The 26296-nt window shown below is 43.2% G+C and overlaps 1 protein-coding gene and 1 pseudogene across 4 annotated transcripts in view; one reads left to right on the forward strand and one right to left on the reverse strand.

The window, feature by feature from the left end:
- Myh10 (myosin heavy chain 10) overlaps positions 1-26296 on the reverse strand; it is a 134907-nt gene that overhangs the window by 72276 nt on the left and 36335 nt on the right. For 2 of the 4 annotated variants that reach the window (XM_041664022.1, XM_041664019.1), the window contains exons 4-7: positions 21049-21076; positions 7657-7759; positions 7063-7092; positions 1629-1721 (exon numbers count right to left, since the gene is read on the reverse strand). In XM_041664022.1, coding sequence (XP_041519956.1) covers positions 1629-1721; positions 7063-7092; positions 7657-7759; positions 21049-21076 — 254 coding nt within the window. The remainder of the gene's footprint in view (positions 1-1628; positions 1722-7062; positions 7093-7656; positions 7760-21048; positions 21077-26296) is intronic. The other 2 variants (XM_041664023.1, XM_041664021.1) reach the window with 1 other exon arrangement.
- On the forward strand, positions 24029-24635 carry LOC121456161 (annotated as a pseudogene).

Consider the following 26296-nt stretch of genomic DNA (forward strand, 5'->3'; position numbering starts at 1 on the left):
AACCAACTGGATTCACTATTAGCTGGGGTATGGGCCAAGCAAAAAGATCTGAATTCCTAGGTATTTTAACTTCCCAGGTTTTTGCTGTTTTTATTTTGCTTTAAGCTTAAGCAACTGTTTGATTCAATGTAAGACACAAGGGAACAAATTCCAAAAGAAGATAAAATTTCATTTAGAGTTTGCTAAACTTTAGAGCTTTAGAAGACGTTCACAGAGATACCAATTCAACAGCAGAATTGCTTGGCAAAGAATAGATGCTTAATATTTAATTGAACTTCACAATAAACCAATACTCAAATTTAAGACTAAGTCATGATCACTGGTTACTTTCAAGTCCTCCGAGAACCAAAGTAAACACCCACAGAGGAATATGGAAAGGGTATCTTAACTGAACTGTATTCAATCAGTGAAATTAATTACATAATAATTTTTTGAAATGACTAAAATCAGATACCTGTTTTAGTGCTGTGTAGCTAACACCTTATGATACTAGCGGAAAACTACTAAACCATGCCTAAGAAACTGAAAACAAACGAAAAAGGAAATCCCCAATACTATACAAAAAACGTGGACAACTCGGAAATACCTTTGTCTTTTGGCTGAGTGAGGGTTATATCTAAGAATACTGCCTTAATCACTCAGGCAGAAACCTGCAGGCGGGAACTGAAGCAGACCATGGAAGGCTGTTGTTTACTGGCTTAGTCAGCTTGCTTTCTTAAGCCTACCTTCCAAGGGATGACACCACTCCAAGTGGGCTGGGCCCTCCCACATCAACCCATCACTAATCAAGGAAATGCCTGTAGACACACCCACAGACCAATATAAGAAGAGCAATTCCTCTTCCCTCTACTCAGGTGACACTAGCTTGTGTCAAATTGACAAAACCAACCAGCACCCTCACGCATACTTTACAATAAACTCCATGAGTACTAACACTCATGGTTTCACCTATAATCTGCATGTACATTCAAGAGTAGAAAATTTCAACTTTGGCATAACTGACATTTGGGGCCAGGTAGTTCTGTTGTGGGAACTGTGCTGTGTATTATGGGATGCTTACCAGCATCTCTGACCTCTACCCAATAGATACCAACAGCACACCACACCCTCTCCAATGGCTGGAGATGGCCCAGCGGTTAAGGATTGCTCCTTCCTCACAGCTTGCTCAACCTCCTTTCTTATAGAACCCAGATCCACCACCCTAGGAATGGCAATACCCACAATGGGCTGGGTCCCCCCCATCAATCACTAATTAAGAAAATACCCTACAGGCTTGCCTTCAGCACAGTCTTATGGGGGCTTTTTCTCAACTGAGGCGCTGTCCTCTCAGATGACTAAATGTGAAGTTGACATAAAACTAGCCAGCACACCACTATCTATGCCAATCCCATAATAGAATAACTGGCAAAGGCAAAGAGTTCTTATGCAATTATGTGTCCTTATAGAAACATATGAACTGAAATACACTACAATTACTTTCATATGTGGCTACTAGAAGTAATTCAACATTTATCAATTTAGCCTTTCTTGAAATCTAAAAAGAAAAATCAATTCATTTGCTCAAATCATAGTAGACATTTCATGAGAAACCCGAGGAAGTCCAAGTTTTTGGGGGCTCTTTAACTTACAAAGCGAGATGAGTTATCATTTTTCACAGTCTTCGCATTTCCAAACGACTCCAGAATTGGATTTGCTTGTAAAAGCTGCCGTTCAAGTTCACCCTAGAAGACATCGCACGCACATATAGACATACACACACATAAATAAAAACAGATGTATGTTAATCTTGCGTCTTTACTTCAGTCTTTGGGGTGAAAAAACCCATTACAAAACCACCCTCTTCCTGTCTCTCTCATCCTGCTGTCATCAGGGGCTGCTGCTGGCTCCTTGCTCCTGGATCTGATCATGGGTTCTGCTGAAAGAAAAAAAAAAAAAAAACCCAGCACCTAGAGGGGGTCACCGGAGAAGAAAATGTCATGTTGGACCGATAACAGTTTAAACTAGGCAGAAAATAAAACTTAGCAATTGGTTTCCATGAAATGAAACGGAGTGGAACAGCCTGTTTAAGAACACATTACCACTGCTCTCGATTTTTATCCTGCTCGGTGTGAAGGCCTTGAGGGGGCTGACTGAATACTCTCTGCTGTATTGGTGGGCGTTTCCATCCACTGCCACAGTGCAGATTGGACAACAGTCCACCTCTACATCAGACGCTGGCTAAGATGGCAAGGCACTCACTTCACTAATATGTAGACCACACTTTAGTCAATCTTTATATGCAAACTAGGCTACAAAACAGATTTCTCAAATGAGAGGTGTAAGTTTATGAAACCCAACAGAAAGTTGCAGGAGAAAGTGCATGATGTCAGGCCTGGCCAAGAAAAACACTAAAGTGATGTTATGTTTCTGGAATGTAATTACAGAATTATCTTTTATGACCTAAATAAATCTGGTTTTCCCTGCAAACACAAATCTTATCCCTGTACTTTAAATTGCCCACAATATTCTAGACCTAAAGAAAATAAATAAATAGAAGCTCTGAGAAAATGTGACTCTCTAAGCAAAAAAGGTGAAATATAAAGAACCTCAAGTAGGATTTGAAGTTAGTGGCCATCAAGCAATGCAGGATGCATGCCACTATCCAATCTCAAAACAGGAACCAATGCATGCTGTGGTGTCACGCCGCGGCTCAAGGAGCTGGGGCAGCAGCAAGGTTCTGCATCCCCTGGTGGGGACTCTGTGATGTGATGCAGTTTGAAGGGCAGAACGGTGTTCCCAAGGCACCCACAAACATTCGAACATGCTCCTGATGTCTATCTGAACTGCCTTAACCACAGCCTACCACTGTGAATGCTGAATGGAGTCAAGAACTAGTCCTACCTTTTAGTCATTGCCTAGTGCAGTGAACCTTACAGTTTATTGGATTATAAATACTTAGATTGTTTTATGTAAATCTCTGTGTATTATATGTTAACAATCTCTCTCTCTCTCTCTTTGAGGTCTCATTATGTAGCCCTGGCTGTCCTTGAACTTACTAATCAGAACAGGCTGGCCTCTAACTCACAGGGGCCACCTGCCTAAGCCTCCTGATTGCTGGGATGTGCTACCACTCCCAGTTACTAAATTTTCTTAAAGATGGCTGGAATCCTAAACAAATTTTGGTTACTGAGAGCTATTAGTACTAACGTCTAGTATGGGCTGGGGATGCAGCTCAGAGGGAGACTGCTTGCTATCCTGTTCAATTTGTGGGATTAGAAAGCAGAATTGTTAGGGAAACAGATGCTCCGGTGAGTAAAGCACCTACTGTGAGATGGAGATCTGAAATACAGATTCTTTAAAGTCATGTGCCTTCCTGCCAAGTCATAGCTAAAACATCGATAATCTATCTTAAGATGCCATCCCAACTTGGAAGAGAATCAAGTACAGCATTCCTGGTTCCCTATGCCTGGCAGGAGGGATTCTTGGAGTCACATTTCTCTCACCAATGCCTTTCCCTTATGTCAGTATCAGCAAATGTTTGAGTGGACATAGATAAGCCCTAAAATAATCTAGTAGTACCTGGGAAGGGATAGTGAGCGAGCCAAAGGCAACCCTATGATCTGAGCTGAGGGCCCCAAAGTCAACATGCAGTCCAGAAGAATTCTGTGTCACTTCTGCTGACTTTCCTAATGGTGCCATGCATGGGGTTGTTTTCTCCTAACACATCTGAGACATCGGCGAGATCAAGTAAAGATCTTACATGAAGCTAATATAAAACTACTACCACAGTCTTATAGTTATGAAATTAATTAGGTTAAATGGTACTCCTATTTCTAAAGACTACAGGGAATGAGACTATTTATATTCCCACTAGAACTAGGCAAGCACTCACCTTTGCTTCTAGTCTATAATGATATCAAGAAACGTTCCTACGAATGCAGGGGAAAACATTTAAATCACTTACAAAATTCTAAGTATTTAGTTATATATTGTTTTAAGTTTATCAATCATGATGAAAACTATATCCTTGTGTTTATTCTATCATATACAACATCCTCTTGGTAAAGATGAGTTTGAAATGAGTAAATATATTCTTTCAAAACTCCAGGTCAGCCAGCAGCTGTCATGGGACAAGGACCTGTTGCACTCTGCAGGGCCGAGCACAAGTGCTCCAGACCACCAGGAGGGTGAGGGCAGGAGGTCCCAGCCACAATGGAAATCAGATTCCAATGCAAGCCGCCCGACAGCACGCTCTGGCTTCCCTCTCAGTTGTGTCACCTTAGCCTTGCTTCAAGGCAGTTTAGGTCCCCGAGGAAGGACACAGTTGTCTGAAGATGCTGAAAGGCAGGTGCATGGGCTTGAAAGAATCATTCTTAGTGAATGGTAAAGTTTTAAAACTTTCTGGGTCTACTCTGAAATGCCCCATCCTGAGTCTTGGAGTGGCAATGGACACAGAAAGCCTCCGAGCAACCTGCCAGGAGGAGAAAAACCGCAGTGGTACTGTGCTTGCAGCTGCCTGGTGGGTGGCGCCGAGGGCGGAAAGCCAAATATAACTTTCAATTACGTTATAAAACATATCTGAAAGTTCACAGATAAATCTTTGCCTGAAGTTTACTTTTGTAACTTGAATTTTGAAAACCACTGCTTCTTTTATTTACTCGTATTTTCAAGGAGAAAATAAGCGACATGTCGTACCACCTGGTGGTTATACTAGAGGGCAGACGTCGCTTTGCCAAGTGTGGATGAGGACACAGAGAAACAAACACTCGTGTTTACTCTCCGGGTTCCAAATGACCCAGCAATGCCACTCCAGCTGAGTGTTCAAGACCAACGAATCAAGTACCCAAGGGTTCAAAATGGCCCAAACGAAGCAACCCAAACATCTGCCAACCGCTCAGTGGACAAGGAAGATGGGGCATATTTAATGCAACAGAACGCTATTAGGCCATAGAAAAGGATGCTCTGCTTCTGATGATCCAGTGTTGAACCTTGAACCTTGAAAACATTATTCCAAGTGAAAAAAGTCAGAAAACAATTCCCATTCTGTGCAATGTCCAGAATAGGCTCATGCACAGGAAACAGAGTGGACTGATGGTTGCCAGCGCCAGAGGAAACGGGAGGTAACTACTGCCAGTGGACAAGTGGACAGCAGGGTTTCTTGTGGGGAGACAAAATGAAAATGTCCTACACTGGTGAGGATGCTATATTGTGTAACTGTGAATATACAAAAGCACAGAGCTGTGCATGCAAGTGGGCAAACTGGACAGAATGAATTGTATTGCAATATTTGGCTAATAAAGTTTCATGTAAATTCAGAAACCAGTGGAATAAAGGAGGAGAATGGAGAAGAAAATGAGCTAAAACAGAGAGCAACTTTGCAAGGTACAGTCAGCCCGCTGCAGGTTCTGCCCCCACAAATCTAACCAAGAATGCAACTAAAATATTCAGAGTTGGGGGTAGCACCTGTACCAAACATACAGCCCCCCCCCATCTCCACAACAGCTGTTTATGCAGTACGTGTATATTGTAACCGGGATTATAAGTACTCTAGTGTGCCTAAATTACACAAGAGGACTGCACAGGCTCGACTTTATACATGCTACCTGAGCACTTGAGGGTTTTGGCATAGGAGGAGGATAGAGAGCGGGGCCTGGAGCCAATCCCGCTCAGGTACAGAGCACAAGCTCACATTTTCCAGGGGTTGCAGAACAACTGAGAAGCAACACTTGCATGTCTCTAAACATCACATAGCGACTGCAAACTTGAAAGGCAGCAATGAATGTAGAAAAGCAGCCCTGCGGTTTGTGCACACAGCCAACATGCAGAGATGTGCAACTCAGCAGGGACAGCGCAGCCCAAAGCAGCAGCCTCCTCCTTGGGGAGAATTTGCTTCCAGGGTGGACTGGAACCCCTGAGGCATCCAAGTATGGCATGCTACTCACATACACCTGGGATGCACCGTAGTTTGCAATGACATCGAAACAGTCTAAACGGCAATGGTGCCCATGCTTCCGAGAACCTGGAAAATCTATATAGTTACCACTCTCATTAGTGCTCTCGGTGCCGACCTAAAGGCCATAGAGCGTGCACTCTGAATGCACAGGTTTCTTGTTTGTGCTGTCTCATGATAACTCATGTGTTATCCCTTCCCAGCTACATTGCTAACCTGGGCTGCAGCAAGTCACAAAAGACCACCACAGGCCTTCATCGATATCAGAGCTCCAGTGACGGACAATTTCTCACCTTACATATTAAGAAAGATACTTGAGAGTCTCAGCATCTGTGACAGTTTCTCTGGGTATGCAGGTATGTATGATCTTTTCTATATGTATTTATAGAGCAATTATATGCTTCAACATCACTGCCTCTTGCATGTGGAAGACATAGACCTAACTATTGCTGTGCCAAGGTGAGAATCCGGTCCAGAGCCATGTCCCACTCTTCAAGGACTCTGGTTCAGTTCTGTCCTCCCTCTCCTGGGAAGCAGGAAGTCTGGCTCTCGTTTGTGGTTTGTTCAATGTTGGGCATGCTGGGGCTAAAAGGCAGGCAGCTGATAACTGCTCCACTACTTGCCCAGCACAAAGAAAATTCTCATTTATTGAGGATATTAAATACAACAAGGCAAGCTTTTGGGCTAAAACACACGTAGGCATAAATTATAAAATGCCATAAAAACCTATTAGAAGTGTAGTTGCCACAAAGGAACAACTTTCAAGGTGCCCTCAATTTAAAATGTAATGTATAGCATAAAACAAAGCTTTCATGCGCTTGCTAATAGTAAGACAGTTCCACCTAATATGACTGATGAAACATCTTAATTTTAAAGACTTCATAAACATGCATTTCAATGTCATGATAAAGGGAAAACATTCAGGTTATCTAGAACACAAATCTAAAAAGCACAAATGCATGCTGCTTTGTGTGAAAGAGTAAGACTCTAGCAACACATTTTCAGCATTAAATCTTGCTTTAGAAGATTCCACTTAGAACCAAGAGTGCTACATGTTTCTAGGAGAGGCTTGCTCTAAAGACAGCAGTCAGGGCAGGCACTCAAGACTGAGAAGCAGAAGGAAAATCACTTGCCTGGGGCTTCACTGGCTTAGGTGAGTCCTGCTGCTCATTACAAACAGATAGGCAGACGTTAGCACAAAGCACAAGCCCGCGAGCAGCGGGAGCTGGTTTGGCTGGCACACGAAAGCTTACCAACTACTACAGTGTCTCAAAACATCAGAGGTTCACTGACACCATATTCTGTGTTTTTACCTTTTACCATCCATGGTTTTTTCCCTCAGATCCCCCAACCCCTAGAGCTGCTATAGGCAGCAGTCGCAGGCTATTATTCTGTAGTCCGGAAGAACCACTAAAATCATTTACAGACACTCACTTGGTGGAAATAAGAAATCTTCATAGGCACTGCTCATTAATTTATAACCATTCACACCGATCTCTGCCAGAAACTGGGCCTCAAGCCACAGCCATAATTCCCTTGTGAGAAAGCCTAGTTAATTTCCTTGTACTGTGCCCAGCTCCTCCCGACTGGAAGAAGCGAGGGTCCTGGGTGTGTGGCCAGGGGGCTGCTAGCCAGAGCAGTGGATGCAGCAGCCGCGCTTTCCTGGTTTGCATCTGATATTATAAAAGAGCAGAATGCAGATAAAAAACAACAGAGCAAAGACTTACAGGAATATTATGGTCCTTTCTTCCTTTGTGTGAAGAAGCAACATGGGCAAGGTACTGAATGACTTTCTTTGTGTTCTCTGTCTTCCCGGCACCCGATTCACCCCTGAAAGAAATATCAACATCAGCTACTTTAAAAAGAGAGCTGAGCACATGTTTTCCAAAATTACAATAGATAAAATGAAACCGAACAGAGTAAGAATTAGGGAAAGAAAAAAAAGAGTGAGAGAAAGCAGGAGAAAACTCACAGGCAACAGCAATAATAGAAAAGAAAGTATTACTACTGTTTTTCTGTGTTTTTAAATGATCAACTCCTTATTCTTAGATCTAACCTCGCTATCAACACCACCATCACTGAACCATCTTGAAAAATTGTAATCTTTATTGTAAAATACAGACTGGACAATGAGATCTGGGTTGCAAAAAAAGATTTACTTTTGCACTTGTCTTTCATCTTTCCTACTACTTCAATAGGCACACACAAGCCTGTTTTTTTTTTTTTCACAAGCCTGTTTTTATTTGTGTTTGTTTTCATGGTTTTTGAAACAGAGTCTCCTACTGTAGCCAAGACTAGCTGGCCTGCAACATACAATGTAAACTACTCTTTTGAAATTACAGTGATCCTTCTGCCTCTGCCTCCCAAGTGGTGGGATTAAAAGATTAATCACCAAACCTGACTGAAACTGTTAAAAATGATTATATTTTTAGGAAAGGGTATTAAGCCAGGGGTGGTGGCCTATGCCATTAATCAATTCCAATACTAGGAAGGCAGAGGCAGGTGGGTCTCTGAGTTTGAGGCCAGCCCAGTTTACAAAGTGAGTTCCAGGACAGCTAGGACTACACAGAGAAACCCTGTCTCAAAAAGCAAAACAAGGTATTAAATTAGCCCAAATAAATATTCACTGGGAGTGCTCATGAGAAAACAAAGGAAAATTCCAAAACACATTTTTCCTGCTCCTGGGGGTAAGAGCTTCCATAAGCAAAGAGAAATTTATTAGAATGATCATGATCGTGGAAGACAAAAAACAAAGCAAAAGCCACTGCATTAGAAACATCCCCTAGCACTGATAGAGAAACCACCAAACACGCCTTCGTAGAGAGCAACGTGAAGGAACTGGAGGCTCTGGGATGTTTGCTTGTCTCTGGTGCTCAACTCCAAAGCACTGAGAGTCTCCCAGGTCAGAACCAGTGCTGCACTGCACATGCCTCGAGAAAGCCTTCCCAAGGGTAGTGGCCTCACACAGGGCTCCTGACTGCATGAGTTCATGGCTGGTTTGTGTCTGAACCCACATAACCTCACACAGTACACTTTGCATTCTGGACTAAGCTTGAAGTATAGATAGCCCTCTGGGGTGCTTAGGAACACCCAGATTCTCATCCTTCTGCTCAGAATAGTTCAGGTCTTCAGAAAATTGAGCAATAATATATAAATACATATGATTATATAAAGCACTATATGAAATATACCTTTATATATTATGTATACAAGGTTATATATATAACTTATTTGAATTATAACAAGACATCTAATCTCTAACTAAAATTTTAAACTCAGTTCGCCTGCACTCAAGTGCAGTCTCTAAGTGCTTTACACTGCCACCAACTCTCCCAGCAAATCCTGACTCCTCTGCTTGGAACCTGTATTTGAACCTGTATTATTGGAACAGCCCACGCCTCAAGTTTCCAGCAGGCTTACCAGTTGCACTGTCTCTCCAGTTCTCTGCAGCTGGTTAACCTCGGCCTCAAGCACAGGAGGGCTGAGCAAAGGGATCTTATTGTCCAGCTGTAGGACTGGAGTGGGAAATAATCACTGAGCTTCCGTACTCTAACTCTGAAAAATGGAGGCAATGGATCTGCTCCCTCCTAGTTCCGGAAACAAACCACTTTCTGACTTGCTGCCTGTGATGCTGAACTTGGTTGTCAACCTGACTCCATGCATCTGGAATCAACTAAAACCCGAGCAGCTTGAGCACTGTAGTAATAAGAGTGGCGGGGCTGCGTCCCCAGCACCCCAGCCGCCCACATGGCTTATGCCCCGAAATAACAACACCCAAACTGTATTCATTTAAACATTGCTTGGCCCTTTAGCCCTAGCCCTTACTGGCTAATTCTGATATCCCGATCAACCCATCTCTAATAATCAGTGAGCACCGGTCTTACCGGGAAAGATTCTAGCCTACGTCCATCCTGGGTCGGAGCTTCATCGTGTGTGTACAGAAAGACATTTCATTGTATGAACTGCTGATGTGGGAGTGTCATATATCAATCTGTTGATTTCATTGGCTAAGTAATAAACAAACTGCTTGGGCTCATAGCTTAAAACATAGGTGGGAGGAGTAAACAGAACAGAATGCTGGGAGGAAGAGGAAGTGAGCTCAGACTCGACAGCTCTCCTCTCGGGAGCAGACGCCTCACAGAGACACCATGCTCCCCTCACCAGGCCAGACACACACGATGAAGCTCCGACCCAGGATGGACGTAGGCTAGAATCTTTCCCGGTAAGACTGGTGCTCACAGATTATTAGAGATGGGTTGATCGGGATATCAGAATTAGCCAGTAAGGGCTAGAGCTAAAGGGCCAAGCAGTGTTTAAATGAATACAGTTTGTGTGTTGTTATTTCGGGGCATAAGCCATGTGGGCGGCTGGGGTGCTGGGGACGCAGCCCCGCCGCTCTTATTACTACAAATGGCGCCCAGATGTGTGGACAACTGAATCCACTGAAAGCCTGAGAAAGCTTGGGAAAGAGTAAAGCATGTTTTCTTGATAGTGACAATTTCTCGGGTCTACTCTGCTTGCTAGAGGCAAGCAAGCGCCTCATCTAAGAGAGGCTTCCTGACTCAGCTTTAGCTGCAAAACCCTGCAGCTCATTAAGAGGTCCTGCCACGAAACACTTAAATGGTGTTGACGAAAAGCTGAACGCATGCTTTTCAGTTTTCAGCCGTAGCAGGAAAAAAGCTGTGCCGTTTAAAAATGCCGGCTTTCTGGGCTGTCCTGCCAGGGCAAACTCTGACTTTTTTACGCAGGCGGTTCGTGCGGTTTGCAAGCACAGGCTGCTGAAGGTCGCTTGCTGGCAGGGACCTTGAAATGCCATAGAGTTGTGGCAGTAAATGTGGCTACAGCCTGTACCTCAGCCCTGAGGCTGGAAAGCTAAGGAACGGGCTGGATCCAGCCGCCAAAGCAACAGCTTTAGTCCTACCAATATTGCTTGGTAAATTAGAGACTCATATGGTCAGAAAAACAGAGAGAGATACAGTAAAGAGAGCGTCAAAGACAAAGAAAATGTTTAAATGATTTACAGCGTGTTAAAAATATATGCAGGCTAAAAGTTGAAGTTCTTAAAGTAAAAACAATAAAAAAAGAAAAAGGAAGAGAGTTGTTGTATGTGGTAGTACACACCTTTAATCCCAACACTCGGGAGGCAGAGGGAGATTGACCTCTGTGACTTCAAGGTGTGGTAGCACACGCCTTTAATCCCAATGCCTGGGAGGCAGAGACAGGCGGATCTCTGAGAGTTCAAGGACAGCCTGGTCTATAGAGTTATTCCAGGTCAAAGATACAGAGAATCTGTCTCAAAAAGCAAAAAGTTAAAAGTAAAAATAAACAAAATAGAGTTAAAATAAAGCCGTACAAAGATGGAAAATAAACAGAGAATTTTGATACTGTATGCTATTATGCTCTTTTTGAATTGTTTGCATGCTGAGGAAAGAGCAACAGGTGCTAAAAGATATTTGTTCATAAATGCTGCTGAACTAATCCAAAATAGATATTTTGAAAATGCCTTGATGTTGAAATTTGGATCTAAGGACATGATGCTTTGGAAAGGAGTTTCTTATTTTGTTTTCACAGAGGATGAGACCTTGTTCATTTCTTCTATTCCGATATGGTATGATGGACCACGCCCTCCTAAAGGGTTGCAGTGAACATCTTCAGAAAATTGATTTGCTCAACTGCCAACTGAGATGAAACTAGCACACAGGTTATACCATGAAAGACCTAATTAACGACGCCCCCATTCAGCAGGAAGCAGTTTTGAGAGAAAAAACTGCACCCATGTTCTCAAATATGTTCTTTTACATTTAAAGGGGGATATGATATAGATATGAATAATTTGTATTAGTATAGATTTTGCTTTATTGATAGAGATTTAAGGTCAATTTTGTTATATGTATATGTATTTCTGATCTTTATTAAGGTATTGTGATTGTGTAGTTCATTTAAAAATGTAATGTATATAGGTTGTTAATAGATAATCATAATAGTCAAGTTTGTAGACATGTTAGTTAGATTTTCTAGATATATAGAGATACATTTCAGTTAGATAGACATTCTTCATATCTTTCAAAGACTGCAGAATATGGCATTTAATGTTTTAATAATTTAGGGTTTTTCATGACAATGAGACACTCTGCTCCTGGCAGCACCAATCTACTTCAAGAGGAAGATGGGCATTGAAGAGGATCCTTATGGAGTTTGATAGCCATTTGGGCAAGAAACTGCTCTTGCCTGGACTATTGCATAAACTGGAAACAGAACCCGCAGAGAGAGGACTACTGAACTTGCCTAAAGGTGAGATGATCTTTCGGGGTTCCTGATTTATGAAGGAGTCTGCAAGACATTCTGCAGGACACAACAGATAGTGACTGAACTGACTTTGAATTTTCCTGCTTCATGGAAATGTCTGCTGGAAACTATGGGCCTGTAGGCCGAAGATGGACGCCCCAATGGTACAGAGGAACTTTGGGTGACTGTACAGGCAGCGAGATATCTCTGTCATTTCTAGAGTTTTGAAAATTGCTTACTTTTTGTTTGCTTAGGTAATATTTTTTTTTTTTTTTGGTTTTTCGAGACAGGGTTTCTCTGTAGCTTTGGAGCCTGTCCTGGAACTCCCTTGGTAGACCAGGCTGGCCTCGAACTCACAGAGATCCGCCTGTCACTGCCTCCCAAGTGCTGGGATTACAGGCGTGCGCCACCACCGCCCGGCTGCTTAGGTAATATTGTATTCTTCTGTAGTCTTTGATGGAGTTGAAGAATAGATAGATAGTAATAGTTATAGTTTTCCATTGTTATGATAAAAGATAAAATAGATATAAATATTGTAACTGTAATTCTTGCTTGATAACTGTTTTGTTATATGTAATTTTGCTATGTTAAAGTTAAAGCCTTCCTTTTTTTTGTTTAAACAGAAAAAGGGGAAGTGATATGGGAGTGTCATATATCAATCTGCTGATTTCATTGGTTAAGTAATAAACAAACTGCTTGGGCTCATAGCTTAGAACATAGGTGGGTGGAGTAAACAGAACAGAATGCTGGGAGGAAGAGGAAGTGAGGAAAGACGCCTCAGACAGAGACGCCATGCTCCGCTCTCCTGGGCAGAGGCGATTCAGCTCCTACCCAGGATGGACGTAGGCTAGAATCTTCCCGGTAAGCGCACCTTGGGGTGCAACACAGATGATTAGAGATGGGCTAAATGAATATGTGAGAATTAGCCTAGAAGAGGCTAGATAGAAATGGGCCAAGCAGTGTTTAAAAGAATACAGTGTCCGTGTAATTATTTCGGGGCATAAGCTAGCCGGTGGCGGGAGCTGGGTGGCAGAATGCAGCCCCACAGCTCCCACTACAGAGCACACTTGTGGGGGATTTTCTCGATCATATCATTTGAAGTGGGAGACCAACCCTAAGTCTGGATCATCTGCAGTCAGGAACACACCCAAAGTCTGGCTACACCTTCTCATGGCAGCCCACAAAAAGGACATGGAAGGAAAACTTTTGTCTTTTGTCCCCCTGCCCTCACTCTCCCTGGCAAGTTCATCCACCCTGCTGCTGAAGCCTCCCTTCACTGGTGTTAGAACCCACTTCTTCAGGTCTCCAGCACACACGGAAGACCCACTGAGACACCCAGTCTGCTGGAGTGAACAACTACTGGATTCTTGGCTTTCCATTGGGAGACAGTCATTGTTGGACTGGCCAGACCACAGCCTGTAAGCCATTCTAATAAATCCTACACACACACACACACACACACACACACACACACACGCACACACACCCCCCCCCCAGAGTTCTGTTCCTCCAGAGAATCCTGACTAATACAATGACTACCTCTTTGTCTTCTCTTATGAGGTTCTGAGTCTTAGGTACTCAAACTACCAGACTTTCAATAAGGTTTCTGCCCACTATAGAGAATATTACATCCTTTACCTCTCATTTTATGTAATTTGTATTATTAAATCTATATTTGCCTCCAACCTTTGGAAAGTTTCAGATTTTATAACAGAATCTTTGTTCAACCTAAAAAAAAATATAGTTTGAGATAATATAATCCCCCCTGACAGATGACTTGGCTCACATCCCTGTATCTAGAGTCTCCAGCGATATCAGATATAATCTTCCCCCACCTACTTATTTCTCATATATATTGTCTATTCGTGGTCCACACCACAACACAGAGATTTCTGAAATACCACTAGCAACCGTTAGCACCATTCTTTGGAAAAACAAAAAGATAAAAGAAAAATATTCTCTGAAGTTCATTTCATAGATACACTTCAAATAATTTTGTTTCGCTCTACTTGCTGCACTTTCCCGAAACCCCAGCTGCCCACCCCACCCAAAGCAGCCAGACTTCCGAGAGGAATAGCATCAGCATAACATGACTTTAAAGGAAAATAGTCATTTTTATCTCTCAGGTAATTCTTTCACTCAAAACCAGCAAAGGGGAGGTTTATTTGCCTTCCTCAGTCCAGCATCTAGCCGCAGATCCGGCCTCAGGATGCCGTGGAGTAAATGAGTGAAGGAAGGCCCTGCTCGTTTTGTTTCAGTGTTCCTGTCATTAATATCATTCAACCACCATATTAGCCATCTGGCTACTACTGGTCTATAATGACTTTTTATACTTTCATTTAGCCATTCACAAACACTTATGAATCAACTTCTGAGGGCCAGTCATTCTTCCAAGTGCTAGAGATGACAGCAGTGAACAAGGTGGCGTCCCTGTGGAGCTCCAGGCTCCAGTTTAGGGGCGGGAACGCACAAGGAAAGGAATTACTTCAAACCATGCTGAATTTTCTGAAGGAAAGAAGACAGACACTGAAAGGAGAAGTCTGAGGAGAAGGGTCAGCCTTCTCTAGACGCCATTCAGGGAGACAGCTTCTCCAAGACGGGAAAGTATTCGGACAGATGGACAGACACGTGCAAAGACGGCCAGCAGAGAAGAACTTGGTGTGTTCTGGGACCTGCTGGCTAAAGATGAAGGCAGAAAAGGGCAGCCTGTGCCGATCAAGTAGACTCAGGAAATGCCAGGAACTCTGGGAGTTCATGGTAAATTATTTGGATTTTACTCAAGTACAATTTCTTCTTTCTTTTAAAGATTATTTTTACTTTATGTATAAGTTTTGCTTGCATGTATATCTATCTGTATATCATGTGAATTCAGGGCCTACAAGGCCAGACACTAATAACACACACCTTTAATCCCAGTAGCCACACTAGCTTGCCACAGAAACCAGTCGGTAGTGGTGAACTCCTTTAATCCCAGAACTAGAGAGGATTATAAAATGGGAGGAGACAGCTCAGACACAGTCTCATTCTGGGATTCCTAGAGGCAGGATCGCTATTTTGGACTGAGGTTGAGGTAAGAGCCAGTGGATGGCTGCTTTGCTTTTTGGATTTTCAGGCTGAACCCAAATTTCTCTGAGTTGTTATTAATCGTGCTTCCAAGGAGGGCTAGAGAGATGGCTCCTGGGAAAGACCACTTACTACTGCTCTTCCAGAGGACAGGGGTTCAATTCCCAGCACCTACATGGTGGCTCACAACTGTCTAAAACTCCAGTTCCAGGGTATTGGATGCCATCTTCAGATCTCCATGGGCACTAGGCACACAAGTGGTGCATAGGCACACACACAGGCATACCCACACACACTGAAAAAAACTTAAAACTATTGGGAACTTTTTTGAACCTACATCTACACTACTCAGATTAGAGGTGTGTCCTGGTTTATGTGGTGCTGGGTATCAAAACCAGAGCATTGTGCATTCTGGGTAAGTACTCAACCAAGTGAGCTACATCGTCAGCTCACGCTTAATCAATTCTATCCATTTGTTTATCTCGAAACTTTAAAGAATGCCACTCTTAACAACAACCAACTGCACTCAATACAGGACTCAACTCTGGATATTTGTATATGGCAGATAACTGCTTTACAAAAACCAACCCAAACCATAAATGCCACATCTTGACTAGAGACAATCATTACACTCTACTAAAATATATTTGCAAGGAAAAGAAATTTGGGGCAATCAGCTTATCTAAAGTCAGAGTCATAAAGGTCAGTGTTCTCTAAAGACAGGACTAGGAGTAACTGCTTTATCGGTCTTAATACTAACACCATGAAGAGTCACCAGGAGGTGACTTTCAGTTCAGTGGTGGAATCTGAAGATCAAAGATGTGCCTGGTGTGTCCTCACAATGAGCAGCAGTGGGTCTGCAGGCTCACACTACAGGGCAGTCTTCAGAGAGCACCCGGGGAGCGTGGGCAGAAAAGGTTCGGGGTATAAGCTGGAAGTTCAGCCTTTGCAGGAAATGCAAATTAGAAACTGACTACAAAGGTAACAGTTAAAGATAAACTATCAAGCTATGTACATACATATATGGGTGCTTTGCCTGCATGCATGCCTGCGTACCACACGCATGCTTGTCCGGGAACCCAGAAGAGGGCTGCAAAACAGCCATGTGGATGCTGGGAAGCCAACCCAAGTCTCTAGAAGAGGGGCCAGAGCTCTTAACACTGAGCTACCTCTTGAGCCCTATGTAAACTATCACTTACATAAACAAAACCCATATTGCTCCCGTTTTCGGTACTTAGTATAAAATAATTACTAAATAATGAACACAAATAACTTCCTCATAAAATTGACTAGTTATTTGCATATAGAAAACTTTAGCTTGGCTATGAACCAATGTAAGGAAGATGTGAACACACTTTTGGAATACTTTACTTGGATTTTCTTTTTTTTTTTCTTCCTTTTTTCTTTACTAGAATTTTCAAAAGCACTAAGGAACACACACTATTAAACCTGTTTTTTGGTTTACAATGTTACTTATAATATAAATATGAAAGCTATTAAATATCACAATTGTGGTGTCTAAAAACAAACAAAAGGCCGTGGTGAACATGTACTAGGACAGGGAAGGACCTTTCTGGGGTGACAGCACTGTCTTCTGTGTCCTGATGGGGTCTGAATGACTCAGCCAAACTACACTTAGGATGTGTGGACCATTACACGGACTTTGCTCCAAAAGAAAGAGTGAAAACATTGGACCTTAAATAATACTGTCTATATACCAAAACAGGGAGAAATAATCACTACATGAAGGGAAATATGGCTTACTAAATAAGAGAAAACTACTTTAAACTACATAGCTAAACAACCGGCAGCCATCAAAATAAATGCTGCCTAACCTTCGGCAGGGCCTCTGTGCGTCAGTTGCCCTTGAGCCTCTCCCAGGGAAAAGCTGCAGTAATCCTCAGGCTTCCAACTGGAGCCCTGACCTCCTCCACACGCTTACAGTTAAGGTTAGAATATGATCTTTCAGGGGGCTGCAGAGATGACTCAGTGGTTCAGAGCACTGGTTGCTTTTCCAGAGAACCTGAGTTCAATTTCCTGCACCGACATGGCAGCTCACAGCTGTCTGTAACTCCAGCTCCAGGAGATCCAACACCCTCAAAGAGGCATACATGCCAGCACAATACCAAGATACCAATGCATATATGTGTGTATATATAAAACAAGGTTTTTTTTTTTTTTTAAGGGTATGCTCTTTCAGACAGCTCCTGCAGGTTTCTATTGCTGTGCTAAAACACTGACCAAATTCAACTTGGGAAGAAGAGGGCTTATTTCATGTTAAACTCCTAAGTAACACTCCATCACAGAGGGACGTCTGGGCAGAAACTCAGGCAAGGGCAGGGACCTGAAGGCAGGAGCTGAAGCAGGGTGCACAAAGGAACAGTGCTTACTGACTTGCTCCTCAGGAGACACCAGCCACAGTGAGCTGGCTCCTCCCACAGCAATCACTAATTAATACAATACCCCATAGACTTGCCTACTGGCATTTCTCAATTAAGACTCCCTCTTCCTGGGCTGCAGAGATGGCTCAACTGGTACTAGATGCCAAGCCTGAGGACCAGAGTTCCAGTGCCTGGACCCACAGGGAGACAGAACAGTTCCCTCCAGTCGTCCTCTGCTCACCACACATAGTCTACTGCATGTACACACTAAACACCCCCCAAATAAGTAAACAAATAAATGGTAGTGATAAAAAGGCAGGCTAGGCTCTCTTCCCAGATATGTCTAGGTGTCGAGCTGACAAAAAACAATTTATCATCACTGACCATTATTTTACGTGTAAACAAGGTTTCTCTTTTTTCCCTATTTATCTGACCCTTTCAGTAAATATGCAAGCCTCAGACCACTCTCTTTCCAACATAAACAGAAAGATGGATTGATGGTATATAGAGGAAGAACAGACAGACAAATACGATAAACCAACTATAGTATAATAGATGGCAGAGTCTGGCTGGAATGTATGTGGGTGTTCACTATAGTTCTTTCAACTTTGCTCTAGGTCTGGGAATATTAGCAGTAAAACATTGAGAGAAAATAACAATTTGAAAAAGACTGGGTTCCGCTCTTACCACCTGAATCATGAAAGAGAATATAAAGTTAGTTTGTTTCTCTAGTTTCAACCCTGTCCCAGATTTTTCACTTTTGGATAAAGTGCATATAAATATATTTGATAGAGAAACTGTGAAATGCATGTGACTCTCCACAGCTTCAGAGTGGCTGAGCTAACTGTACAGAAGCTCACTGAGGAGATGGACAGACCTTGGGTTTGGTTAATTTTACTGTGTGAAATTTTTTTAGTTCTTTATAATGAATTTTTAATGAACTTTAAAATGAAAAAGGAATAGGAAAGAAAGCAAACATTGTTCTTAATGGCTGCTACTTGAGCCAAGCAGAGACAACTCAGCTGCCAGGAGACTAGGTTATGAGCCCAAGTCTCTGACTGATGATAAGCCCACTCTAAATGATGCCGCCATCTAATTACAAGTGCTAATAGCTGTGATGGCCATTTAGGCAAGCAAAGATCAGAGGCCTCCAGCCTTTCATTCTGCTGACAGCAACAGACCTCTTAGGATACAACACCCAGTAATAGGAAAGAAAGTAAAGTCATCTGAATTCCAAACAATTCAATGTAAGAGGAAACTGAGTTTGCCACCTCTTCCTGGCTAGATGTTTTTATGCCAGCATCCTAGGAGTGTGGACCACAGCGATGGTTCATTGCTTCAGACTTCACTCTGTAGTGGTTCCCAGGTGGACTCAGGCCATGGTTGTGTTTGGCTTGGAGAGGGACACAGCAGAAATCTGAGCGTGTACCTCTGGCTGCTTTTGGAATACAGCTGTCCCATTAAAGCCAACATGAGAGGACACTAGAGAGAAGCCATGGCACCCAGTCCAGCAGTTGGCTACGGAGGCAGGAGTAAACCCCAAGTAAGACCTCCAACAGTTGCTGGGAAGCTTGCAGGACCATGCAACTGCACCAAGCTCTTTAAATTATTATTTTTATTTTATTTATGATTTGTGTGGGTTAACTGTATGGGTGTGTGGGCCAAGGGGCATGTGTGGAGGACAAGGACAGTTCATGTCGTTGGTTCTCTTGCTCCATCTTTCTACCTTTATGTGAGTTCCAGGGATCAAACTCAGGTGGTCAGGTTTGCACTGTGAGGATGCAAGCAACTGCAATCATCTCACAGGACTGACCATGCTGCTGCGTCACGAGGCTTCAGAAAGAGTTCTTTATGTAGCTCCTCGAGGCTAACTGATGCTACAAGAGAGTTCATACAACAAAGCAGACTCTCTCTCCTTCTCTCACAGCTCTCTCTTCACCACATACTAAACATCAAACTTTCTATTCCTTCCTCCCCATCCCACCACCCCCCAAAAAGGCAGAGGGAGGCAGATCTCTGAGTTGAGGCCAGCCTGGTCTACAAAGGCAGCCGGGGCTGTCTCGAAAAACAAAAACAAAAAAGGAGGCGGGGAGAGCAACATAGGATAGTGTTCTTAATTCCCAGTTCCCTCCCCATGGGCCTTCATTGGGACTGTGGACACCACCATAGGAGAGCTGTGACTTCTGGTCCTACCAACTTCTCCTTCCTTCTGCTACTCTTGATAACACCCTCTCCTTCAGCTGCATCTCATCTTGGCCACATTAGAAGCACCAATGAGATAAAAATCCTCTGCTGATCTCTCACTGTTAGCTATTATTCCGTTCACATTTTTGATCTGAGAAACAGTGCATCTTAGTTTTCTGCTTGTTTGTTTTTCTCTCGTTTCTTTTTCTCTCAGCTCCTTCCCTTCCTTCCTTCTCTCTAGGCCCTTCCCTCCCCATCACTCAGGCCATTTTAACATCCTCCATCTTCTATGGTTTCTGCTCAGCTCTCTCAGTATCAGAAAGCAGCAGAGCACTAAGCTCGCCCCCTTTCTGGAAAGGCCCCTGTCACCTGGCAATGCCACCATCCCTTAGGTCATTCTGGACTTTGCAGCTTTTCTTCCTCTATTTATCTCCTGAGCGCTGGCTGTCCCGGGGCATCCATATACAGCACGCAGCTTCCGCCATCCATGCTGTAGTCTCCCAGTTCTGTCTTTTCAGCACAGGTCTCTCTCCTGAGTGCACTTCCACACTAATGGATGAGCATAGACACCCGCCAGCAATGTGGCCTAAACCAAGCTTGGTGTCTCCCAGTCGAGTGTGCTCCCTTCCCAGTCTCATGGAGGAAGACAGCCTATTTCAATTCTATCAACATGTCTACTTATTTTCTTGAGCACATAAACCAAGTTCCAGTAAACCTGGCTCCTAAACTGAACAGCACTTAAACTTAACTGCTTCTTTGTAGGTTAACGACCATCTCCTTGCCTCTGTTACCATAGATGCCTTACTGATCTCCTCCAGCCCAAGGTCCACGCTACAGCCAAAACCATCTTTCCAGTGTGCACAGTAAATCATCACCTGCCCTGAGTACTGTTCTACCCAGTGGCACGAGATGATTGATAAATATTAGTGAGTAAAAAGAACATCCTGCTGAGCTCTCCGGCCAGCCTATACTTAGACATACAAACTAAAGAGGTAAATTGCACAGAGCTAACTTATGGAATGCGAGAAGTCTTGTTTGGCAGCCAAGCAGTAACAGCAGATGTGAGTATCCCGTATACTCTTAGCCTGAGAATAAGTGCAACCTTTAAATCACACCCATGTTCAACTCCCTCCCCCAAAACAAAAAGGCAATTCTCGACTTACAAAAATAATCAGAATCAATTCTGAATATTCAACATTTACTTACGTGCAAAGAATTGACTGGTCCTCACGATCTATAAAACAGAATAAAACAAACAAAAAGTGACCATTTGCCTGATTTTATAATGTTTCATATAAAAAGGTTGCAATAATAGATTATAAAATATTAGTAATTGTCCTCTCAAGTAAAAGCCGACTGCCACAGCCTCATCACACATAGTCCTAAACCTATTTAAGTTAACCTGTCTCCCACTGTGGTCACATTCTCTGGAGTAACAAGGACTCAGACAGGAAAACACCTTTCTGGGTGTCAAGAATACCCACTGCTAGTGAGAACAGTTTATATGAGGCTTAACCACGGTCTCAAGTCAAATTATACCTGGTTTTTGTTGTTCTGAGACATGGTCTCATATAACCCTGGCTGACCTTGAACTTGTTATGTGAACTTGCTATGTAATGAAGGATACCCCTAGACTTCTGACCTTCTAAGTGCTGGGATTATAGGCATGTGCCATCATATACACCTGTACCTGTTACAGCCTGAATCTGGGAAGGTCGCTGAAGGCTCATGTGTTGGGTTTCAGTTGCCACCCGACTGGCCTTGGAGAAGTGACTAGGTCCTCTGGGTTCTAATCTTGTCAATGGATTAATCCTCTGACAGACTCATAATATGACAACATTGGGAAGTAGGGCCTGGTTGGGAAAAGTGGGTGCCTGGATGTACTCCCTGGAGAGAAACGCCTGGTCCCTAGCTGCTTCTCTCTCTGCTTTGCCCCTATGCTCCCTGCCATGATGTGGCTTCACCTCTGGCCTACAACAGCAGGATCGGCCAATCACAGAGAGAGGCCACTGAAATGTGAGCTAAAATGAATCATTTCTCCCTTACACCGTTTTTCTTGAGTACTTGTAATGGTGACGAGAGGCTGTCTAACAGATCCCAAATATAACAAAGGAATACACGACGGCATCCTAATCCTATCATGACATCACCCAGAAAGAGGTGTTTTCCTGTCTGAGTCCTTGTTACCCCAGAGAATGTGACCTAGTATAGTTTAACAATTATCCAGTTTTAATATTTCAAAGTGATTTAATGATTAAAGCATTCAGACAAGCACTCAACAACTGAACTGTACCCAGCTGTTGTGTTCTTCATTGAGCTGAACACTCGCACTGCTTTAGGGGCAGTGTGGGTCACAGGTCCTGGGATAGGAAGCTACTTTATTGCTCACTGTTCCCCTGGGTAGATGTCACCAGGTACCCAATACACAAAACAAATCTGTCCATATGTTCTATATTTTAACTAAGTTACAGAAAGAATATGTTACTGTCCTGGCCTCCCTCAAGTCTTTTTCTTTCCCCACAGACTGAATCTTTTGAAGTAGTTTTAGTTCTCGAAATTCTCTATGTCAACCAGGCTGGCCTTGAATTCACAGAGATCTATCTGCCTCTGTCTCCCAAGTTCTGGGATTAAAGGTGAGTCCGCTTGGCTCAGGACTATTTTTTAAAATAGGTTATACACACACACACACACACACACACACACACACACACACACAAATGTACATATATATGAGATACAATGTGACATTTCAATGTACGTATATAACATATGACTGGGGTGACGGGTATATCCATCAACTCAAGACAGCTACCATTGCTTTATATTGGAAACATTCAAAATCTTGTCTATTAGCTATTCTGTAATCTACCATTAATAGTCAACCATGGTCACCCTAGTGCACTATAGAACTTTAAAAATGATTTCTTCTATCCTACATTCCCATAATTCTCTATACCTCACTCCCATTACTCTGTGTTTGTTGCTTTTGTTTTAACTGTAGAGGCAGTTACTAAGCTGGTCCTGAACTTGTGATTCTCTTGTAGTCACCTCTTAGGTACCAGAACTACACATGTGTGAACCATCATGCCTGGCCCAATAATTAATTCTTACTATCATCTAACAGCAATGTTAGCCTTCACCCTGGCTGCTACACGCAACATTCACATTAGGATTCAGTGTCTGTTCCCATGTGGCCTCTCCTTCCATGTGTTCTCCTTAGCTCCACAATGACGCAGGTATCTCTGTGAAGCTCTGCTTATTCAATGCATTTCTATCCCCTATAGGAAAGCTTTTCAACACCCTCCCTCAGGTTCCTCACTACTTCTTCCTAGAGGCATAGACTGGACCAGACACATAGTACTGCCATTGGCTCCCCACTAGAAACCACTGCTTGAGATCTAAGACGTGTGGCTTTTATTCTGGGCATTACCAGCCTTGACAGGCCATTGGGCTTTAATAAAAAAAAAAAACCACTGGAAGAAATCTAGTGTTGTGTACCATGCTGGTACTGGAGAGATGGTGGACCTCTGATCTTTGTTCTAGGTCTAGCTTGTACCACCTGTCTAGTGACCATTGCTCCTTGCTGTCTCTTCGCCTATGAAGTCATGCTTTTCCGAGTGTTTCCTTTCTACTTCTACTTAGATCTCTAATGTTTTAAAAGTCTAGAAGAAGGAAGACAGGGTCATGGAAAAATGTGAGTAAGTCTATGACAAAGGAAGATGACTTACAAGACCAACAGAAGAGAAGCATGGTTCACCAAGCCTGCTAATCTACTGTTTTGTTTTGTTTTTGAGACAGTGTCTTTCTACATTGCTTTGGCTGTCCTGGAATGCCCTATGTAGATCAGGTTAGCCTCAAACTCACAGAGATCTGCCTGTTTCTGCTTTCCTGCTAGGATTAAAGGTGTGCATCAACAGGCTAGGCTCACTCAATGTATGAACCTTCAGAACCCTTGAGCTCTCCTGGTCTGAGCAATTTCTACATAACACCATGATACCAAGTTTTAAAAAGTTTTTCTTGAGAATGGGTATTCCCCCCCACCACATTAAAGAAACTAGAACACTGGGTAAGGGGTGTAGCTCAGTGGAACTGTGTTTGTCTAGCATGCTTGAGAGCCCTAAACTCAAGAATTCAACAATCAGTACAAAAAAGAAGAGAAGACAAAAGAGATTGTGGGAGAAAGGCTTCTTCCTTTCCTCTGACGGCGGCCATCAGGTGAGCCAAGATGGGCGCGTACAAGTACATCCAGGAGCTGTGGCGGAAGAAGCAGTCAGACGTGATGCGCTTCCTGCTGAGGGTCCGCTGCTGGCAGTACCGCCAGCTGTCCGCGCAGCACCGGGCTCCCAGCCCCACCCGGCCCGACAAAGTGCGGAGGCTGGGCTACAAGGCCAAGCAAGGTTACGTCACGTACAGGATTCGCCTACCGCAAGCCTGTCCATCATGGTGTGAACCTGCTAAAGTTTGCCCGAAGCCTTCAGTCTGTTGCTGAGGAGAGAGCTGGACGCCACTGTGGGGCTCTGAGAGTCCTGAATTCTTACTGGGTTGGCGAAGATTCCACATACAAATTTTTTGAGGTTATCCTCATCGATCCATTCCATAAAGCTATCAGAAGAAACCCTGACACCCAATGGATCACCAAACCGGTCCACAAGCAGAGAGAGATGTGTGGGCTGACATCTGCAGGCCGCAAGAGCCGTGGCCTTGGAAAGGGCCACAAGTTCCACCACACTAGTGGCTCTCGCCGTGCAGCCTGGAGAAGGCACAACACTCTGCAGCTCCACCGTTACCGATAATATACGTAATGTTTGTACAATTCATACCCAATAAACAGTTTAGGACCGTCAAAAAAAAAAAAAAGAGAGAAAAAGCGGGGGGGGGGGGGATATAAGGAATAAAAAAACCCCCACCAAAATGCATACAAAAAAACTAACCAAATAAAATAGCTTCCTAGTGTATCCGTAAAAGCTACCCCCCAGATATATACACAACCCTACCATTGTCGGGAACTGAAGCCCTCCACAATAGTACCCACCATGACGGACACTCATCCCTCCAATAGCAACAACGAACTCTCTTCCACCCAGACTCATCTGTTCCACTGTCTCTGACCTTGAATTAATTTTCACCCCTGGTTTCTCTCTTCTAAAACTACTTCAAAAGACTCTGTCTGGGAGAAAGAAAAAGACTTGAGGGGGGTCAGGACAGTACAAAGAGGGAACAGGCCTGAGAACTCCAAGAGCCTTCCAACTCTAGGACACTGTCCCCTCACCTGGGTTCCGTGTCACTGACCCCTCCACCCCTTGAAGTGCCAGGAGAAGCACTATGACAGTGCGCAAAGCCCGGAAACCTATAAATGTATTCAGACGGTGACATTTATGATGAAGGACATTTAGTTCAAAAATCAAACTAGTCTTCTAATAGGAGATGTGTGCCAGCTCAGATGCAGCAAGCGTAGCATTTTCCACAGTGCCTTCCAAAAACCACAGGAGAAGGCACTTAGTATCACTGACAAACCGCACGCTCAGCAATGGGAATGTTAAAATCAACAATCTCAGACCCCACTGTAGGAAGAGCAAATGAAACCCCAAGAGAAGAAATGAAAAGAACAGAAAATAACACAGGGTGGGGGGCCTTACTTAAAAAACAAAAACAAACAAACAAACCCCAGTAACCCAAAGGGCCCTATTATAACTATTAAAGAAACTGACTGTATAATTAAAATCCTTCCCATGAAAAAGTGAATTTTATGAAATATTTAAGATTGACATAACATCAACTTTTACATTCTTCAGGAAATGAAGAGGGAGAAATGGTTCCTACCCTACTCTAAGAGGCAAGGCTTACTTTAGCCAAATGCTAAACCTGGAAGAAAAAGTATAATAGAAATCATTTATCTCATAAATAAACACACAAAATCCCCGCCCCCCACCACGCGGTTTCACTGTAGTTTTGGAGCCAGTCCTGGAACTCTGTGCATCAAGCTGGCCTTGAACTCACAGAGATCTGCCTGTCTCTGCCTCTCAAGTGCTGGGATTAAAGGCAGTGCCACCACCGCCCAGGCACAAAAATTCTTAACGAAGTGATAGCAATAACATCCAGCAATAAATAAAATAAGTCAAATAAGGCAAGTGGTGTTTATCCTTACTCTAATTCACTGAGTTAAAAGATTGAAAAAGAAAAACCACTGATGGGTGGTGGTGGCACACACCTTTAGTCCCAGCACTCGCAAGGCAGAGGTAAGTGAATCTCTGTGAGTTCGAGGCCAGCCTAATCTACAGAGCTAGTCCAAGGACAACTAACAAGCATTACTCAAAGAAATCCTGTCTTGAAAAACAAAGAAAGAGAAAGAAAGAGGGAGGGAAAGAAGGAGGGAGGGAGGGAGAGAAAGACTACTTTATAACTGAACAGATATAGAAAAAACATTGGGGGCAGAACATTCATGATTTTAAAGAGA

This window comes from Microtus oregoni, unplaced genomic scaffold (genome assembly GCF_018167655.1).
Source record: "Microtus oregoni isolate MIOR12 unplaced genomic scaffold, Mior012 000015F_ref0000493, whole genome shotgun sequence".
In the NCBI taxonomy this organism is placed as follows: domain Eukaryota; kingdom Metazoa; phylum Chordata; class Mammalia; order Rodentia; family Cricetidae; genus Microtus; species Microtus oregoni.